The sequence below is a fragment of the Tachyglossus aculeatus genome, chromosome 10, assembly GCF_015852505.1.
Source record: "Tachyglossus aculeatus isolate mTacAcu1 chromosome 10, mTacAcu1.pri, whole genome shotgun sequence".
In the NCBI taxonomy this organism is placed as follows: Eukaryota; Metazoa; Chordata; class Mammalia; order Monotremata; family Tachyglossidae; genus Tachyglossus; species Tachyglossus aculeatus.
This window is the reverse complement of record NC_052075.1, coordinates 52,946,038-52,960,658: the sequence shown is the minus strand read 5'-3', so window position 1 is coordinate 52,960,658 and position 14,621 is coordinate 52,946,038. Positions and strand designations below refer to the sequence as shown.

The 14,621-nt window shown below is 56.7% G+C and overlaps 1 protein-coding gene across 1 annotated transcript; it reads right to left on the bottom strand.

The window, feature by feature from the left end:
- Positions 1-117: 117 nt before the first annotated feature.
- TMBIM6 (transmembrane BAX inhibitor motif containing 6) lies at positions 118-14,338 on the bottom strand. The gene is made up of 10 exons (XM_038752755.1): positions 14,258-14,338; positions 4,407-4,512; positions 4,139-4,247; positions 3,646-3,766; positions 3,395-3,443; positions 3,209-3,306; positions 3,004-3,083; positions 2,716-2,816; positions 2,453-2,528; positions 118-1,102 (listed from the first exon to the last, which is right to left on the bottom strand). Exons 2-10 carry the CDS (start codon positions 4,460-4,462, stop codon positions 1,079-1,081), a joined length of 714 nt encoding a protein of 237 aa, XP_038608683.1. The 5' UTR covers positions 4,463-4,512; positions 14,258-14,338; the 3' UTR covers positions 118-1,078.
- Positions 14,339-14,621: the final 283 nt, after the last annotated feature.

Sequence of the window (14,621 nt, the reverse complement as noted above, 5' to 3'; positions counted from 1 at the left end):
CAGCTGCCGAAAAGGGCCGACGGAGCCGCTCTGTTGGAATGGAGGCGTGGGAGGGTAGGGGAGAGGAAGACAGGCAGGCTGCCCCCACCCCCCCAATTGCACACAGATGGCACTAAGAACGGTTAAGGATTTTTCTTTTTATTTTTTACAAATTAAGACTATGTTGATTCCATATACTTCTGAATCAAAAACACCTTTGTCTTCACAGTATGAGTTATAGAAAGCAGCCTGGGCTGAGAAACCAAGGAACTAGAAGAGAAAGTGATAAATCACGGCGATGGCTATTAAAAACCTGTTAGGCATTTCTTTTTCAAAGGAGATCGGGGTATCTGGTCATTCTTGGCACTGTTGCTACAGAAAAATCTTTCTGTCAAAAGCAAAAAAGCACACGCGAGGGGTGGAGTTTGGCTGGGCTGTCGTGACCTCTGATCCCGGGGTCGGAGGGGGCCGAGAAGAGACCGTGCGTTGGGCAGTGCCAAGGCCCCCGCTCCGGCTGGCTGGTGAGGCCGGCCACCGACCGAGCCGGGGTTCGGGTGCTTAGGATTTGGCCTCGGCCAGAGCCCCTGGCATCCTGCTCTGGTGAGGGGCAGTGGGAGGCTCTGGGGGCTCAAGGGGCTGTGCTCACAAAGCCCCGGGGCCCAGGTGGAAGGGGCTAAAGCCTTTCGGCTCCTCCGGTCCGGGAGTCTGCCCTCAACGACGGCCGTGGTCACGGGTAGGGGGCTGGTCGGGGGAGGAGAGAGGCACAGCCAGGAATCAGGTGGCTCCTCTCCCGGGGCCCTTAGGCCACCGACAAGGCCAGAGCCTGGGCTCGGGCTGGCCCGCAAGGGAAGAGGCCGAGGGAACTGGAAGCCAAACGCCAGCCGGGATTCTGCTAATCAGTTTTCTGATTAAAAAAAAAAAAAAAACCCCAAAAAAACCCCCAGAACGAAGAAAATCCTTGAAAACAGAGAAAACCACGAGTACAAAAGCTTTTCTGATGCTTTTTCATTACGACAGAACAAGCCACCTGTAATGTGTGCAAAGAGGAAATGGAAGGGGCGCGGGTGGGTGGTCGGGGCGGGGCCAGCAGGCCGGCTTCTCACTTCTTCTCCTTCTTCTTGTCCTGCAGGGAGAGGTGGGGTCACAGGCGGCCGCCCAGCAGCCGGCCCTCCCCGCCAGGGCTCTGTTTTTGAGGGCCCCGTCCCCTATTCCCCCGCACCCCGGAACCCCCAGCCCCCCTCCCCAGGGCCTTCCTTACTGACGGTGGGGCGCAGCCAGCCAGGGCTCGGACCCCATCCGTCTCTGCACGCCGTAAGCGCTCAATAAATATGATTGACTGACTGGCTGCCGGCCTGCCTCTGCTCCTGGGGCAGACTCTCTCCCTCTCCGAGGGGCCGGGCAGACCCAGCCCAGCCTCTCCCAGCAGCCTTCCCCCGGCCTCCAAACCCAGGATGTTCGGTGGCAGCATCGCTCAGGGCCCGGAGGGGCCTCAGAACATAACACCAGCCGACATAGTGGGGTTGCGGGGTGGTGGCGAGCCCCGTTTTACAAACGCCCAAGGCCTCTTTCAGGTCCTAGGGCTCACCCAGCCAGTCACCCGGAGACCCTGGGGAAGGGTCCGGCGTTGAGTGCCGCAGCCTCCTGGGAGGAGTCCACAGATCCAGGGGGAAGGGCACTTCCCCCTAAGCCCCCGAGGTCTCTCAGTCTAACCTAGAGCTCTCTTGCCGCGAGGCCCTGCAGATAAGTTTTAGATCGAGTTCACCGTTCCGCAGTTCCCTCCCTGCCGCCCCTCCACCCCGGGGGGCGATGGGTTGGCTTCCCATCATCATCATCAATCGTATTTATTGAGCGCTTACTATGTGCAGAGCACTGGACTAAGCGCTTGGGAAGTCCAAATTGGCAACATATACAGTCCCTACCCAACAGTGGGCTCACAGTCTAAAAGGGGGAGACAGAACAAAACCAAACATACTAACAAAATAAAATAGAATAGATATGTACAAGTAAAATAAATAAACAAATAGAGTAATAAATATGTACAAACATATATACAGGGGATCCATGACTTGCCTTCAAAGCCCTCAAAATCCTCGTCAAACTCACACCTCCTCCAAGAGGCCTTCCCTGACTGAGCCCCCACCGTCTTCGCGTTCCCTCCTGCACGGCTGACGCACGCGGCTCTCTACCCCTTAAGCAACTGATTCTCACCCTACCGTGGGTCCAACACAGCTCTTCTGTGCAGAACCTTATACTCTGCCATTTCCCCTTCCTACAATTTATTCAGATGTCTGTCTCCCCCTGTGATCTGTGGGTAGGGAACGTGTCCACCGACTCGACTGTACTGTCCTCTCCCAAGCGTTTAGTACAGTGCTGTTGCACGTAGTAAGTGCTCAATAAATTCCACTGGTGGATTGATCACGTGGTGGGGGGGTGGGGGAGAGGGAGGGGACACGGACCAGGACGCGACCCTCACCTTCTCGTTCATGGCTAGGATCATCATGAGTTTCCTGAAGAGAGTGATGAAATCCAGGAAGAGGTCGACGCAGTGCCTGGAGGTGAGGGCGGAGGGAGATGAGCCCACTGCCCACATCTCCACCCTGGCTCTGCCCCCGAGACCACCCGGGACCCTGGGTGGCTGTCAGGGGGGACTGCTGGGACCAGTCTGGAAGCTGCTGGGACTCTGGGGTCCGGGGCAAGGTAGAGGAGATGGGGGGGCGCCCCGGATCCCCGACTCACCAGATGTAATCCTTGTCGCCGTTCTCGGCTTTCTCAATGATGAGTTGAGTATCAAACAGGACAAATCCACACATGACCACGAGCCCCACGTACAGGTTAGCCTGACCAGAACAAGAGAAAAGGTCAACGCTGGCCGGACGGAGGCAGAACATGGGACCCATAGCCCGGTCATTCCTGTCCCCTAAGGTCCCCGGGCATCAGGGGGCCTGGGCCCCGCGACTAGACAGGCGCCTGCCCTCCCGACTCCCCCCGCCCGGACCGCCGGGCAGTCCTGCCGCGGGACCTCACCTGGAAGAGCCACACGGAGCCGAGGAACAGGTTGCCCAGCGAGGAGAGGACCATCAGGCTCATGGCTGACATCAAGATTCCTACGGGAGAAAGCGGGAGCCTGCTGGGCTGGGAGGGGCCGGGCCAGCAGCCTACTTGGCCAGCGGACCGCGCTCAGGGGCTGGGGAGGGAGTGGAGGGGGCTTGGAGGGAGGAAGCAGCCTCACCTCCCAGGAAGAGGTAACTGCGTCGCTGGGCGTACAGCGCGCTCAGGGAGAAGCAGCTGAAGACCACTGCGGTGCCCACGAAGGCTGTGGGGATGATGCTGGAAGGCAAGGGCAGAGTGAGGTGGGGGGGGGGCTCGGTTTTTGGGGGGGGGCTGTGGGGGAGAGGCGAGGGAGAGGGGCACCTACCTGGGATTGATGGCGATGCACAGGTCCAGCGCTGGGCCCAGGCCGACTCCTGCCAAGGAACAGACCGATCCCCGGGGCCGCCGTGAGCGCCGAACGGCTCGGCTGGAGAAACCGGGCCGCGGACCCCGGGCGGGAGAACCCGGCCCTCCCTCGCTCGCCCCGGCGTTCAGCGCCGCCGACCCAGAGCAGCCGGGAGGTCCCTCCCACCGGGTCCGCTCCGCCCCGAGCCGGGGGTCTGGGCCCCCACGCACCTGTGAGGAAGGCGAACGCGGCCAGGATGCTCAGTCTCTTGTGCTCCGTCTCCCGGTTGTGGGGCGTTCCCAGAAGCCACAGCATCAGCCCCAGGGAGCCCAGCCCCGACAGCAGGCCGGCCTGCGGGAGCCGGATGGCCCGGTGAGCGCCGGAGAGGCCTTCCGGGCCCCCCGCCGCCCCCCTCGCAACCCAGAACTCGGGCTCCCTGCTCGGGTGGGTGCGGAGGGCCCGGTTGGCTCTCGGGCCCCGGTCTCTGGTGCACGTGTGGCCTCTGCACACATGCAAAGGGGGGCCCCTTTGGCCCTTGGGGGGATGGAGGCGGGCCCAGGGGCACTCCTCAAAACCTTCAACGTGGGGGCCGGGAGGGCATCGAAAGAAAACCCCAGTTCCACACCCCAGTTCCCCAGGCCGGCAGGGTTTCGGTGACGACTTGGTGGGGCAGGGCCCGGGGAGAAGGGGAGGGTCCGAAGCCGCCGGGAGCCGAGCGCTCACCTGGACAAAGCGGGTGACCACATGGACGTAGGCCCCGGCGGCCGCCACAAACATGCACAGGGCGAAGCTGGCATAGACCTTCTTCAGGTGCTGCTGGGTGGACGGGGAGCTGGGGAGAACGGAGGAAAGCCGTCAACGCTCCCGACAGGCTAGGGGTGGCAGAGGCCCTCCCCGCTTCTTTTCCAACAGCCCCGTGGAGGGAAGTCCGAGAACGAGCGAATGTCCACGGTAACCCCCATGTGACCCCACGGTCACAGCTGAAACTCACATGTGGGAAAACTTCAAGAGCGCATCGAAGTTGATCTTCCGATCGAACACGTTCATGGTGCCGGAATGGATGGGTCCCACGGCCTTCCCCTGCACACTACTGAAGGCTGCAGAGACAGAGACAGAGAGAAGGTGAGACGGACAGAAGAGAGGGGCCTCCCCGGGGAGGGGGAGGGGGCTGGACAGGAGGCCGTTAGGTTCCCTTAAGTGCCGTAACACTTCCTTTTTGGGGACGTGAGGGGGGAGGCTCCGTTCCGCTCCCACCCCCCCGCAACCTCCGGCTGGGTCTGGGGACCCCGGAACCACTGGGAACGAGCAAAAATCAATCAATCGTATTTGCTGAGTGCTTACTGTGTGCAGAGCACTGTACTAAGCGCTTAGGAAGTACAAATCGGCAACTTATAGAGACAGTCCCTACCCAACAGCGGGCTCACAGTATAGAAGAACGGGCAAGAAGGGGTGGCCTGGGAAGACGAGCAAACTGGCCCCCGCCAGAAAGTCCCAATACCCCTGCTCTGCCAGCCCCCACCCAACCCACTGCACCTTAGGCCCCTTCTGGGCTGCCCAGAGCCCAAGGCGGGGGGTCTCCCAGCTCCACGCCGCTCCCCTAGACCGCACTGCAGGCCTCGGGAAGTCCAGGCCGCCCCGCGATTGGAGCCGAAGCCCCTTCAGCCAAGCCCAGAGGGCAGCCGGAGCTTGCCGCGTACCAGTCCGGGCTCCGCCCGCCCCAGCTCCATGGTGGGCCCGGGGCCGGGATGCAGACTCTCCGAATGGCTCCAGCCAACCGTCCCCTCTGTGTGTAGCCGGTCCCCGTCCCCCCACCCGCCCCTGGGCTGCCCGGATCCCCCGAGGCACACCTGCTTCCTCCTGGTCCAGGCGGCAGAGGAGGGCCCCGCTGCCTCCGGCTCCGGCCCGCTCCGCTTCCCACCTGCCGCGCTCTGGCCCTGCTGGCGGGACCGCCGGCCCTCCTAGCCCAGATGGTGCAACGATTGCAGGCTCTTACGCGCCAGCCCCGGCCCCGCCTTCCGGGGCCTCAGGGTGCCAGGCCCCGGGGGGGCAAGAGGCCCGGGGTGGCAGGAGCCGGCGGGTGGAAAGCTGCCATTAGAGTCCCTAATGACGTCCCTAGGCGGCTCCGAGCAAGATGCTGCCCCGGCTTGGCACCCCTCCCCACGGCTCCTCCCGACTCCCCCGGCTCCTATTGCTTCCAGTTTCACATGGTGCTTCGGGGAGATAAACAACCCGCTGGATGTGTGGGCAATGGTCGTGCAATCCGCCTCCAACGGCAGCAACTCTTCTGCAGGCAAGGAGGGAGGGAAGGGCAGGGCAGGGCTGGACATCTTACCTCCTTCCCTTCCCCACAGCACCTGTATATATGTATATGTTTGTACATATTTTTTACTCTATTTTATTTGTACATATCTATTCTATTTATTTTATTTTGTTAGTATGTTTGGTTTTGTTCTCTGTCTCCCCCTTTTAGACTGTGAGCCCACTGCTGGGTAGGGACTGTCTCTATCTGTTGCCAATTTGTACTTCCCAAGCGCTTAGTACAGTGCTCTGCACATAGTAAGCGCTCAATAAATACGATTGATGATGATGGTTGTACATATCTATTCTATTTATTTTATTTTGTTAGTATGTTTGGTTTTGCTCTCTGTCTCCCCCTTTTAGACTGTGAGCCCATTGTTGGGTAGGGACTGTCTCTATCTGTTGCCAACTTGGACTTCCCAAGCGCTTAGTACAGTGCTCTGCACACAGTAAGCGCTCAATAAATACGATTGATGATGATGATGGACGGAGGGAAGGGGAGAGAGGGAGAAAGAGAGTTGGGCAGGGCAGGGCGGGGACGGGAGGGAGAGAGGAGTGAGGGGCAGGGCAGGAGCGGGCAGAGGGCAGGGAACTGGCACTACCACTTCAGCTGGCCCACAGCCACTGCAAGAACAACAGCAGCAGCAGCAGCAGCGGCGGCTCCTATTGTGCAGCTTTTTGGGCCTCTAACCGCAGGAGCGACCACAGGCATCCGAAGCAGGCGGTCACATGACCCTCAGGCAGTTGGGAGAGGCCCGGGGATGACCAGGTCCCCGGTGACCCACGGACAACGCCGGGACGGGGGCGGTGGGGTTTACCATCCAGGGACCTCCTCTGTCCCAGGTCAGTTAGTCAATCATATATATTGATTAACACCGGGGCTCCAAATCCATCTCACTGGCCTAGTGAGTACAGCACAGGCCTGGGAAGCATTAGGACCTGGGTTCGAATCCCTGCTCTGTCACTTGCTGTGTCACTTCACTTTTCTGGGCCATGCTTCCCTCATCTGTAAAATGAAGATTAAGTATGCGAGCCCCACTTTGGAAGTGGACTTTTTCCGGCCTGATTAGCCTGTATAATAATAATAATAATGATCAATCAATCAATCGTATTTATTGAGCGCTTACTGTGTGCAGAGCACTGGACTAAGCGCTTGGGAAGTACAAGTTGGCAACATATAGAGACAGTCCCTACCCAACAGTGGGCTCACAGTCTAAAAGATGGTGGTATTTGTTAAGGGCTTACTATGTGCAAAGCACTATTCTAAGCGCTTGGGGGATATAAGGTGATCAGGTTGTCCCACATGGGGCTCACAGTCTTAATCCCCATTTTACAGATGAGGGAGCTGAGGCCCAGAGAAGTGAAGTGACTTACCCAAAGTCACACAGCTGACAAGTGGCGGAGCCGGGATTAGAACCCATGACCTCTGACTCCCAAGCCCGGGCTCTTTCCACTGAGCCACGCTGCTTCTCTACCCCAGTGCCTGGTGCATAGTAAGCGCTTAAATTCTATTTAAAAAAATTCAATCCATGGTATTTATTGGCCACTAAGTGTGGGCAATCAATCAATCAATCGCATTTATTGAGCGCTTACTGTGTGCAGAGCACTGTACTAAGCGCTTGGGAAGTACAAGCTGGCAACATATAGAGACAGTCCCTAACCAACAGTGGGCTCACAGTCTAAAAGTGGGCAGAGCATTGTACTCTGCATTTGGGAAAGTAATAATAATGGTATCTGTTAAGCGCTTACTACGGGTCAGGCACTGTGCTAAACACTGGGATAGATAGACGATAATCCTGGTGGACACAGTCCCTGTTGCTTATGGGGCTCTCACAGCCTAAACAGGAGGGGGAACAGGTGCCGTCCAATACAACAAAATCAGTAGACACGTCCCCTACTTGTAAGACGCTTACAGTCTACGAGAGCCAGGCCTTAAAATAGATCACACAGAGAGGAGAAACGGTACAAGGACAGGTACATACGCACCGCCGTGGGGCTGGGGTGAGTTAAAAAAAATCAATCAATCAATCAATCGTATTTATTGAGCGCTTACTGTGTGCAGAACACTGTACTAAGCGCTTGGGAAGTACAAGTTGGCAACACATAGGGACAGTCCCTACCCAACAGTGGGCTCACAGTCTAGAAGGGGGAGACAGAGAACAAAACCAAACGTATTAACAAAATAAAATAAATAGAATAGATATGTACAAGTAAAATAAATAGAGTAATAAATATGTACAAACATATATACATATATACAGGTGCTGTGGGGAAGGGAAGGAGGTAAGACGGGGGGGATGGAGGGGGGGTGTGCTTAAGGGGTACGCAGCCAAGGGAAAAACTCCCCCTCTGTCCCAGGAGACAGAGACGGCCTGGGGAGGAGGGGAGGGAAAGGGCATCTTTCTGGGTACCTTGTTCGGTGCTGCTTGACTTCAAACACGTCATTAACCTTCGTGATCCATTCCCGTGCCCAGTGCAGGACATGCCTGCACTGTAATAAATACATATTTATTCCTCTATTTATTTATTTATTTTACTTGTACATATCTATCCTATTTATTTTATTTTGTTAGTATGTTTGGTTTTGTTCTCTGTCTCCCCCTTTTCGACTGTGAGCCCACTGTTGGGTAGGGACTGTCTCTAGATGTTGCCAATTTGGACTTCCCAAGCGCTTAGTCCAGTGCTCTGCACATAGTAAGCGCTCAATAAATACGATTGATGATGATGATGCCCCACCCTGCCCGCGGTGGTGTTGCCTACACATTCAGGGTCGGTGAGGAGGCGGGTGACTTTCAGCCCGTCGGCCCGGATACAAAGCCTACGGGAGGCTGAAGTGTCCTTTGCTGCGTGGTGTCACCCCACCCTGGACACGGACTCCCGCCGTCTCGGACCGAAGGGCCCGAGGTTCCAGCTGCCCATCTCAGAAGGGCCTCCGCCGCATCAGGCGGCTGCTTGAGAAGCGGCGTGGCTCAGTGGAAAGAGCCCGGCATTTGGGGTCAGAGGTCATGGGTTCGAATCCCGGCTCCGCCACATGTCTGCTGTGTGACCTTGGGCAAGTCACTTAGCTTCTCTGAGCCTCAGTTCCCTCATCTGTAAAATGGGGATGAAGCCTGTGAGCCTCACGTGGGACAACCTGATCACCTTGTATCCCCCCCAGCGCTTAGAACAGTGCTTTGCACATAGTAAGCGCTTAACAAATGCCATCATCATTACTATCACAGAAACGAATGATGAGAGAAACAGAGTGGCCTAGTGGCTGGCGCCCGGGCTTGGGAGTCGGAAGGACCTGAGTTTTCATCCCAGCTCCGCCACTTGTCTGCGGCGTGGCCATGGGCAAGTCACTTCACTTAGAGCGTGGGCCCGGGAGTCAGAGGGACCTGGGTTCCGATCCCGACTCTGCCACTTGTCTGCTGTGTGACCTTGGGCAAGTCACTTCACTTCTCTGGGCCTCAGTTACCTCATCTGTAAAATGGGAATTAAGACCGTGAGCCCCATGTGGGACAGGGCCTGTGTCCAACCTGATTACCCTGTATCATCAATCGTATTTATTGAGCGCTTACTGTGTGCAGAGCACTGTACTAAGCGCTTAATCTACTCCAGCACTTAGAACTGTGCTTGGCACAGTAGGCACCTGAACAAATACCATAATTATTATTCTCTGTGCCTCAATTACCTCAACTGTAAAATGGGGATGAAGGCTAGACTGTAAGCCCGTTGTGGGCAGGGAATGTCTCTCTTTATTGCTGACTTGTACTTTCCAAGGGCTTAGTACAGGGCTCTGCACACAGTAAGCACTCAATAAATACAATGAATGAATGACTAGACTGTAAACTCCCTGTGGGCAGGGGGTGTGTCTATTATATTGTTACATTGTATTCTCCCAAGCGCTTAGTACAGGGCTCTGCACACAGTAAATGCTCAATACCTACAACTGCCAGATGGCCTGTGAACCTCTTGTGGGACATAATAATAATAATAAATTTGGTATTTGTTAAGCGCTTACTATGTGCAAAGCACTGTTCTAAGCACTGAGTGGGGGGATACAAGGGAATCAGGTTGTCCCACGTGGGGCTCACAGTCTCAATCCCCATTTTACAGATGAGGTAACTGAGGCCCAGAGAAGTGAAGTGACTTGCCCAAAGTCACACAGCTGATAAGTGGCCGAGGTTGGATTAGAACCCATGACCTCTGACTCCCAAGCCCGGGCTCTTTCCACTGAGACACGCTGCTCCTCTATGTCCTGTGTCCAACCCGATTTGCTTGTATCAACCTCAGGGCTCAACACAGTGCCTGGCACAAGGTAAGGGCTTAACAAATACCACTTAAAAGAAAAAAAAAGGCCTGGGCAGTTGGGGCGGGGGCTGAGTTCCAGTCCCCAGCTCCAGCCCCAATCCAGAGAGGCAGCATAGTACAGCAGATAAGTCACGGGTTCTAATCTTGCCTCTGCCACTTGTCTAGGTGACCTCGGCCAAGTCACTTCTCTGCGTCTCAGTTACCTCATCTGTAAAATGGGGGGTGAGACTGGGAGCCCCACTTAGGACGGGGACTGTTTCCAACTCAATTTGCCTGTAACCACCCCAGCGCTTACTACAGTGCCCGGCACACGGTAAGTGCTTGACGAATGCCACAATTATCACTATTAACCCAGGAACCGGCGGGCACTACGGGAGGAACCTCCTCGAGAGGAGGCCAAGAGGAGGGTGGAGCGGGGGTCACGCGGATCCTAGATTTCCCATGGACTTTGGCAAGCTCCGATAGGATCGTCTCCAATCCAACCTGGCGCCTGACGTGTCCAAAATGAATGCTAAGCAGACCCCTGCCCATCTCAACCCAGAAGAGGGGATTTTAGGAGCCGCCCCCTTCTCCCCCCACCGCCTCCCCAAGGCCTCCGAGGGCTGACTTGGCTCCAGCCCCAGAAACCCGAAAATTCCCAGGGAGACCGACCGCGGGGGCGGGGTTGGCCCTCATCCAGACCCCGAGGACTGCCCAGAAACGAGCCAGTTTTCCCAGATCCCGGATTGGAAGAGGGGTGTACGATTGGGAGGGCTGGATCAGGCCCCCGCCCCCCCCACGATTCCCCCTCAACTCGATCCTCCTCCCCGTTGGCTCCCGACGCTCGCCCCACTCCCGTCGCCCCGGAACCACCACTTACAATGCCAATCGTTGCATCAGGCGGATGCTTCCCCAAGCGTGAACTGCCTGAATTTGGGCGGGTATGGAATGAGGTCACTAGCCGCACCCCAACCCCCCGCCCCACTTCTCCTCCCACCCGCCCTTGGAGTTTGGCAGCCCGGGCAGGAGTCTACGACGGCGCTAGGGTGGGTTTAGGGTGGCAAGGGGAGGGTCCCTCAGGATCACCCTGGGTCTGCCCCAGCAGCCTAACTGGGGATTCCTTCCTATTTAGGGGTGAGCCCCAGCCCCACCCTTATCCCCACGCCAGCCTGCAGACTGGGGTGGGCAACCTGAAGGGGCCACCAGGAATTTTAGCCAGCCACGGGCACCCAGGCGGGGGGCTCCCCAAAGAATAAGGGGAAAAGGGCGGTTTTGGGGGTGGGAATGTCCCGACCCGGATTGGAACGGCGGCTTGGAAAGCCTCGTGGGGAATGGAGGCTGGAATGCCAACCGACCCGTCCTGCCCCCTGATGCCAAGCTTCCCTGCTCCAACACGGGCGGCCTTCTCCTCCGCCTCCCCGAACCCACTGATTTCCCCACAGGCCCAGCCGGTCCCTTGGGGGAGTTTATGAAATAGAGTGAAACACTTCGGGCCAGGAGGAAGATGGGGTCTCGGGGCCCGGCCCCGGGGACGGCCGAGCCTCAGAGTTTTCCATGACAGCCTGCCTGGGTCACGTCCACCACACGGAGTGTGAAACAGAAAGCTGCGTTTTAAGGCAGCCATTTCCGAAAATCCCCGCGAGCCTAAGCCGAGTTCCGACGCTCCTCCGCTCTCCGACCTGGGAATTCTGCTCCGCTCTCTGGCCTGGGGATTTGGAAGTTTTCCTAATTGGGGAGGGAAAGGGGGAGGGGGATCACGTCCTCTGCAAACATCCTTTGTTTTGTTGTCCGTCTCCCCCTTCTAGACTGTGAGCCCATTGTTGGGTAGGGACCGTCTCTCTAGGTTGCCGACTTGTGCTTCCCAGGCGCTTAGTACAGTGCTCTGCACACAGTTGCCGACTTGTACTTCCCAAGCGCTTAGTACGGTGCTCTGCACACAGTAAGCAGTCGATAAATACGACTGAATGACTGGAAACAGGAAGGAAAGGTCCAGAACCCAAATACGACTGAATGACTGGAAACAGGAACGGCAACGGCATCATGTCTATCACTCCGACGGAAAGCTTGTGGGGTGGGAAACTGAGTCCACTTTCTTCCCCGAGGGTGGCGGGCCGCCCTGCCCCCTGTGCCCTCGCCGGGGTGGGTGGGTGGGCCCGGATGACGGTGGGTAAATACCAGGGCATCAATAAGTAACCAGAGGAACCTCTTCTCCACTAACCTTTCATCATCCCTGGGCAGCTGGTCTTTGAGGCTGGTCGGTTTCTGCCCCACATTCATTCATTCATTCATTCATTCAATCGTATTTATTGAGCGCTTACTGTGTGTACAGCGCTGGACTAAGCGCCCTCGGATTGCCCCTTGACCCCCGGGCCTCCTGCCAGGCCAGGCCCCCCGACGCCCTTCTAGACTGTGAGCCCGCTGTTGGCTAAGGACCGTCTCTATATGCTGCCGACGTGGACTTCCCAAGCGCTTAGTACAGTGCTCTGCACACCGTATTTACAGCTCCATCTTGGTTCTAAATCATTTCAATGTGAAAAACAGAGATGTCATAATTACTTTTCCTTCTCTAATTCAAGGACATAAAGCAACAAGTTGCATTTGTAAATAGGTTCCCACTTTAGTTCTGAAATCCCTTTGGAGGACACTTCAGTTTTGGAAAAAGACAATCAGATACCCCTCTGGGAAGAAACAGCCACACGGACATTTTAAAATGTCATTTTAGAGCCTATGTGCACATTTATATTACCACTGGTGCTCAGGTTAATAATGCCATCTTTGTCTCCCCCTTTTAGACTGTGAGCCCACTGTTGGGTAGGGACTGTCTCTATATGTTGCAGACTTGTACTTCCCAAGCGCTTAGTCCAGTGCTCTGCACACAGTAAGCGCTCAATCAATACGATTGAATGAGTGAATGAAAGTAAGCGCTCAATCAATATGAATGAATGAATGAATGAGAGCGTGGCTCAGTGCAAAGAGCCCGGACTTTGGAGTCGGAGGTCACGGGTTCAAATCCCGGCTCTGCCAATTGCCTGCTGTGTGACCGTGGGCAAGTCACTTCACTTCTAGACTGTGAGCCCACTGTTGGGTCGGGGCCGTCTCCGTATGTTGCCAACTTGTACTTCCCAAGCGCTTAGTACAGTGCTCTGCACACAGTAAGCGCTCAATAAATACGATTGATTGATTGATTGATGTTGCCAACTTGTACTTCCCAAGCGCTTACTACAGTGCTCTGCACACAGTAAGTGCTCAATAAATACGACTGATTGCTTGATTCTCTGTGCCTCAGTTCCCTCATCTGTAAAACGGGGGTTAAGACTGTGAGCCCCCCGTGGGATAACCTGATCACCCTGTAACCTCCCCAGCGCTTAGAACAGCGCTTTGCACATAGTAAGCGCTTAATAAATGCCATCATTATTATTAATAATAATAGCCCGGGCTTTGGAGTCAGAGGTCACGGGTTCAAATCCCGGCTCCACCAATTGTCAGCTGTGTGACTTTGAGCAAGTCATTTAACTTCTCTGGGCCTCAGTCACCTCATCTGTAAAATGGGGATGAAGACTGGGAGCCCCGCGCGGGGCAACCTGATCACCCTGTAACCTCCCCAGCGCTTAGAACAGCGCTTTGCACATAGTAAGCGCTTAATAAATGCCATCATTATTATTATTAATAGCCCGGGCTTTGGAGTCAGAGGTCACGGGTTCAAATCCCGGCTCCACCAATTGTCAGCTGGGTGACTTTGGGCAAGTCATTTAACTTCTCTGGGCCTCAGTCCCCTCATCTGTAAAATGGGGATGAAGACTGGGAGCCCCGCGCGGGGCAACCTGATCACCCTGTAACCTCTCCAGCGCTTAGAACAGTGCTTGGCACATAGTAAACGCTTAATAAATGCCACTATTATTATTATTAAGGCCCCTCCCCCACCGGAAACCGGAGGCCCCCTCACCTGTACCCGAGCTGCCCCCGATCCGCCTGGGGCCCCCGAAGCGTCAGTGACGTCACAGGCGAGGGTGACGTCACCCTCTGGGCCCCGCGAGCGCGGGCACGAGGCGGGGGCGCGTCGACGCCACAAGGGCCCTGCCGCGCGCGCGCGAGTGCGCATGCGCAACCGGGCCTTTCTTTTTCTTTCTTTCTTTCTTTCTTTTTCTTTCTTTCTTTCTTTCTCTCTCTTTCTTTCTCCCCCACAGCCCACTTCCTTTTGTCCCCCCGGGCCCGACTGGGGAAACCGAGGGAGAAAAGGCCCAAGGCGGAAGGATCCCGTCCGCGTCCGCTCACCAGTCCCCGCCGCCTCACGATCTCCTCAGCGTCGGCCGACCCACTGAGACTCTTCCGCCCCGCCCGGCCCCTTCACCCGACCCCCCCTCCCCCCGCCTTCTCCGATGAAGCCCCGCCCTCGCCCGATCCCCACTCTCATTGGTCCCCGGCCGCGCCCCGGCCTCTCTATTGGCTACCGCTCCGTAAACAAGGGAGACTCGCCCCGACGCCATTGGCCTAGGGCGTCATCAATCATCTCTGCCCGCAGCCAACCAGCCTCGTCGCAAACCGTCGCTGCCCTGTGGTCCCCGCCCCTTCGGTGACGCTCGCCGGAGCGGCTAGCCGCTACTGCGGCCTCTAGCGGTGAAAGCGGAGCGTCGCAGGG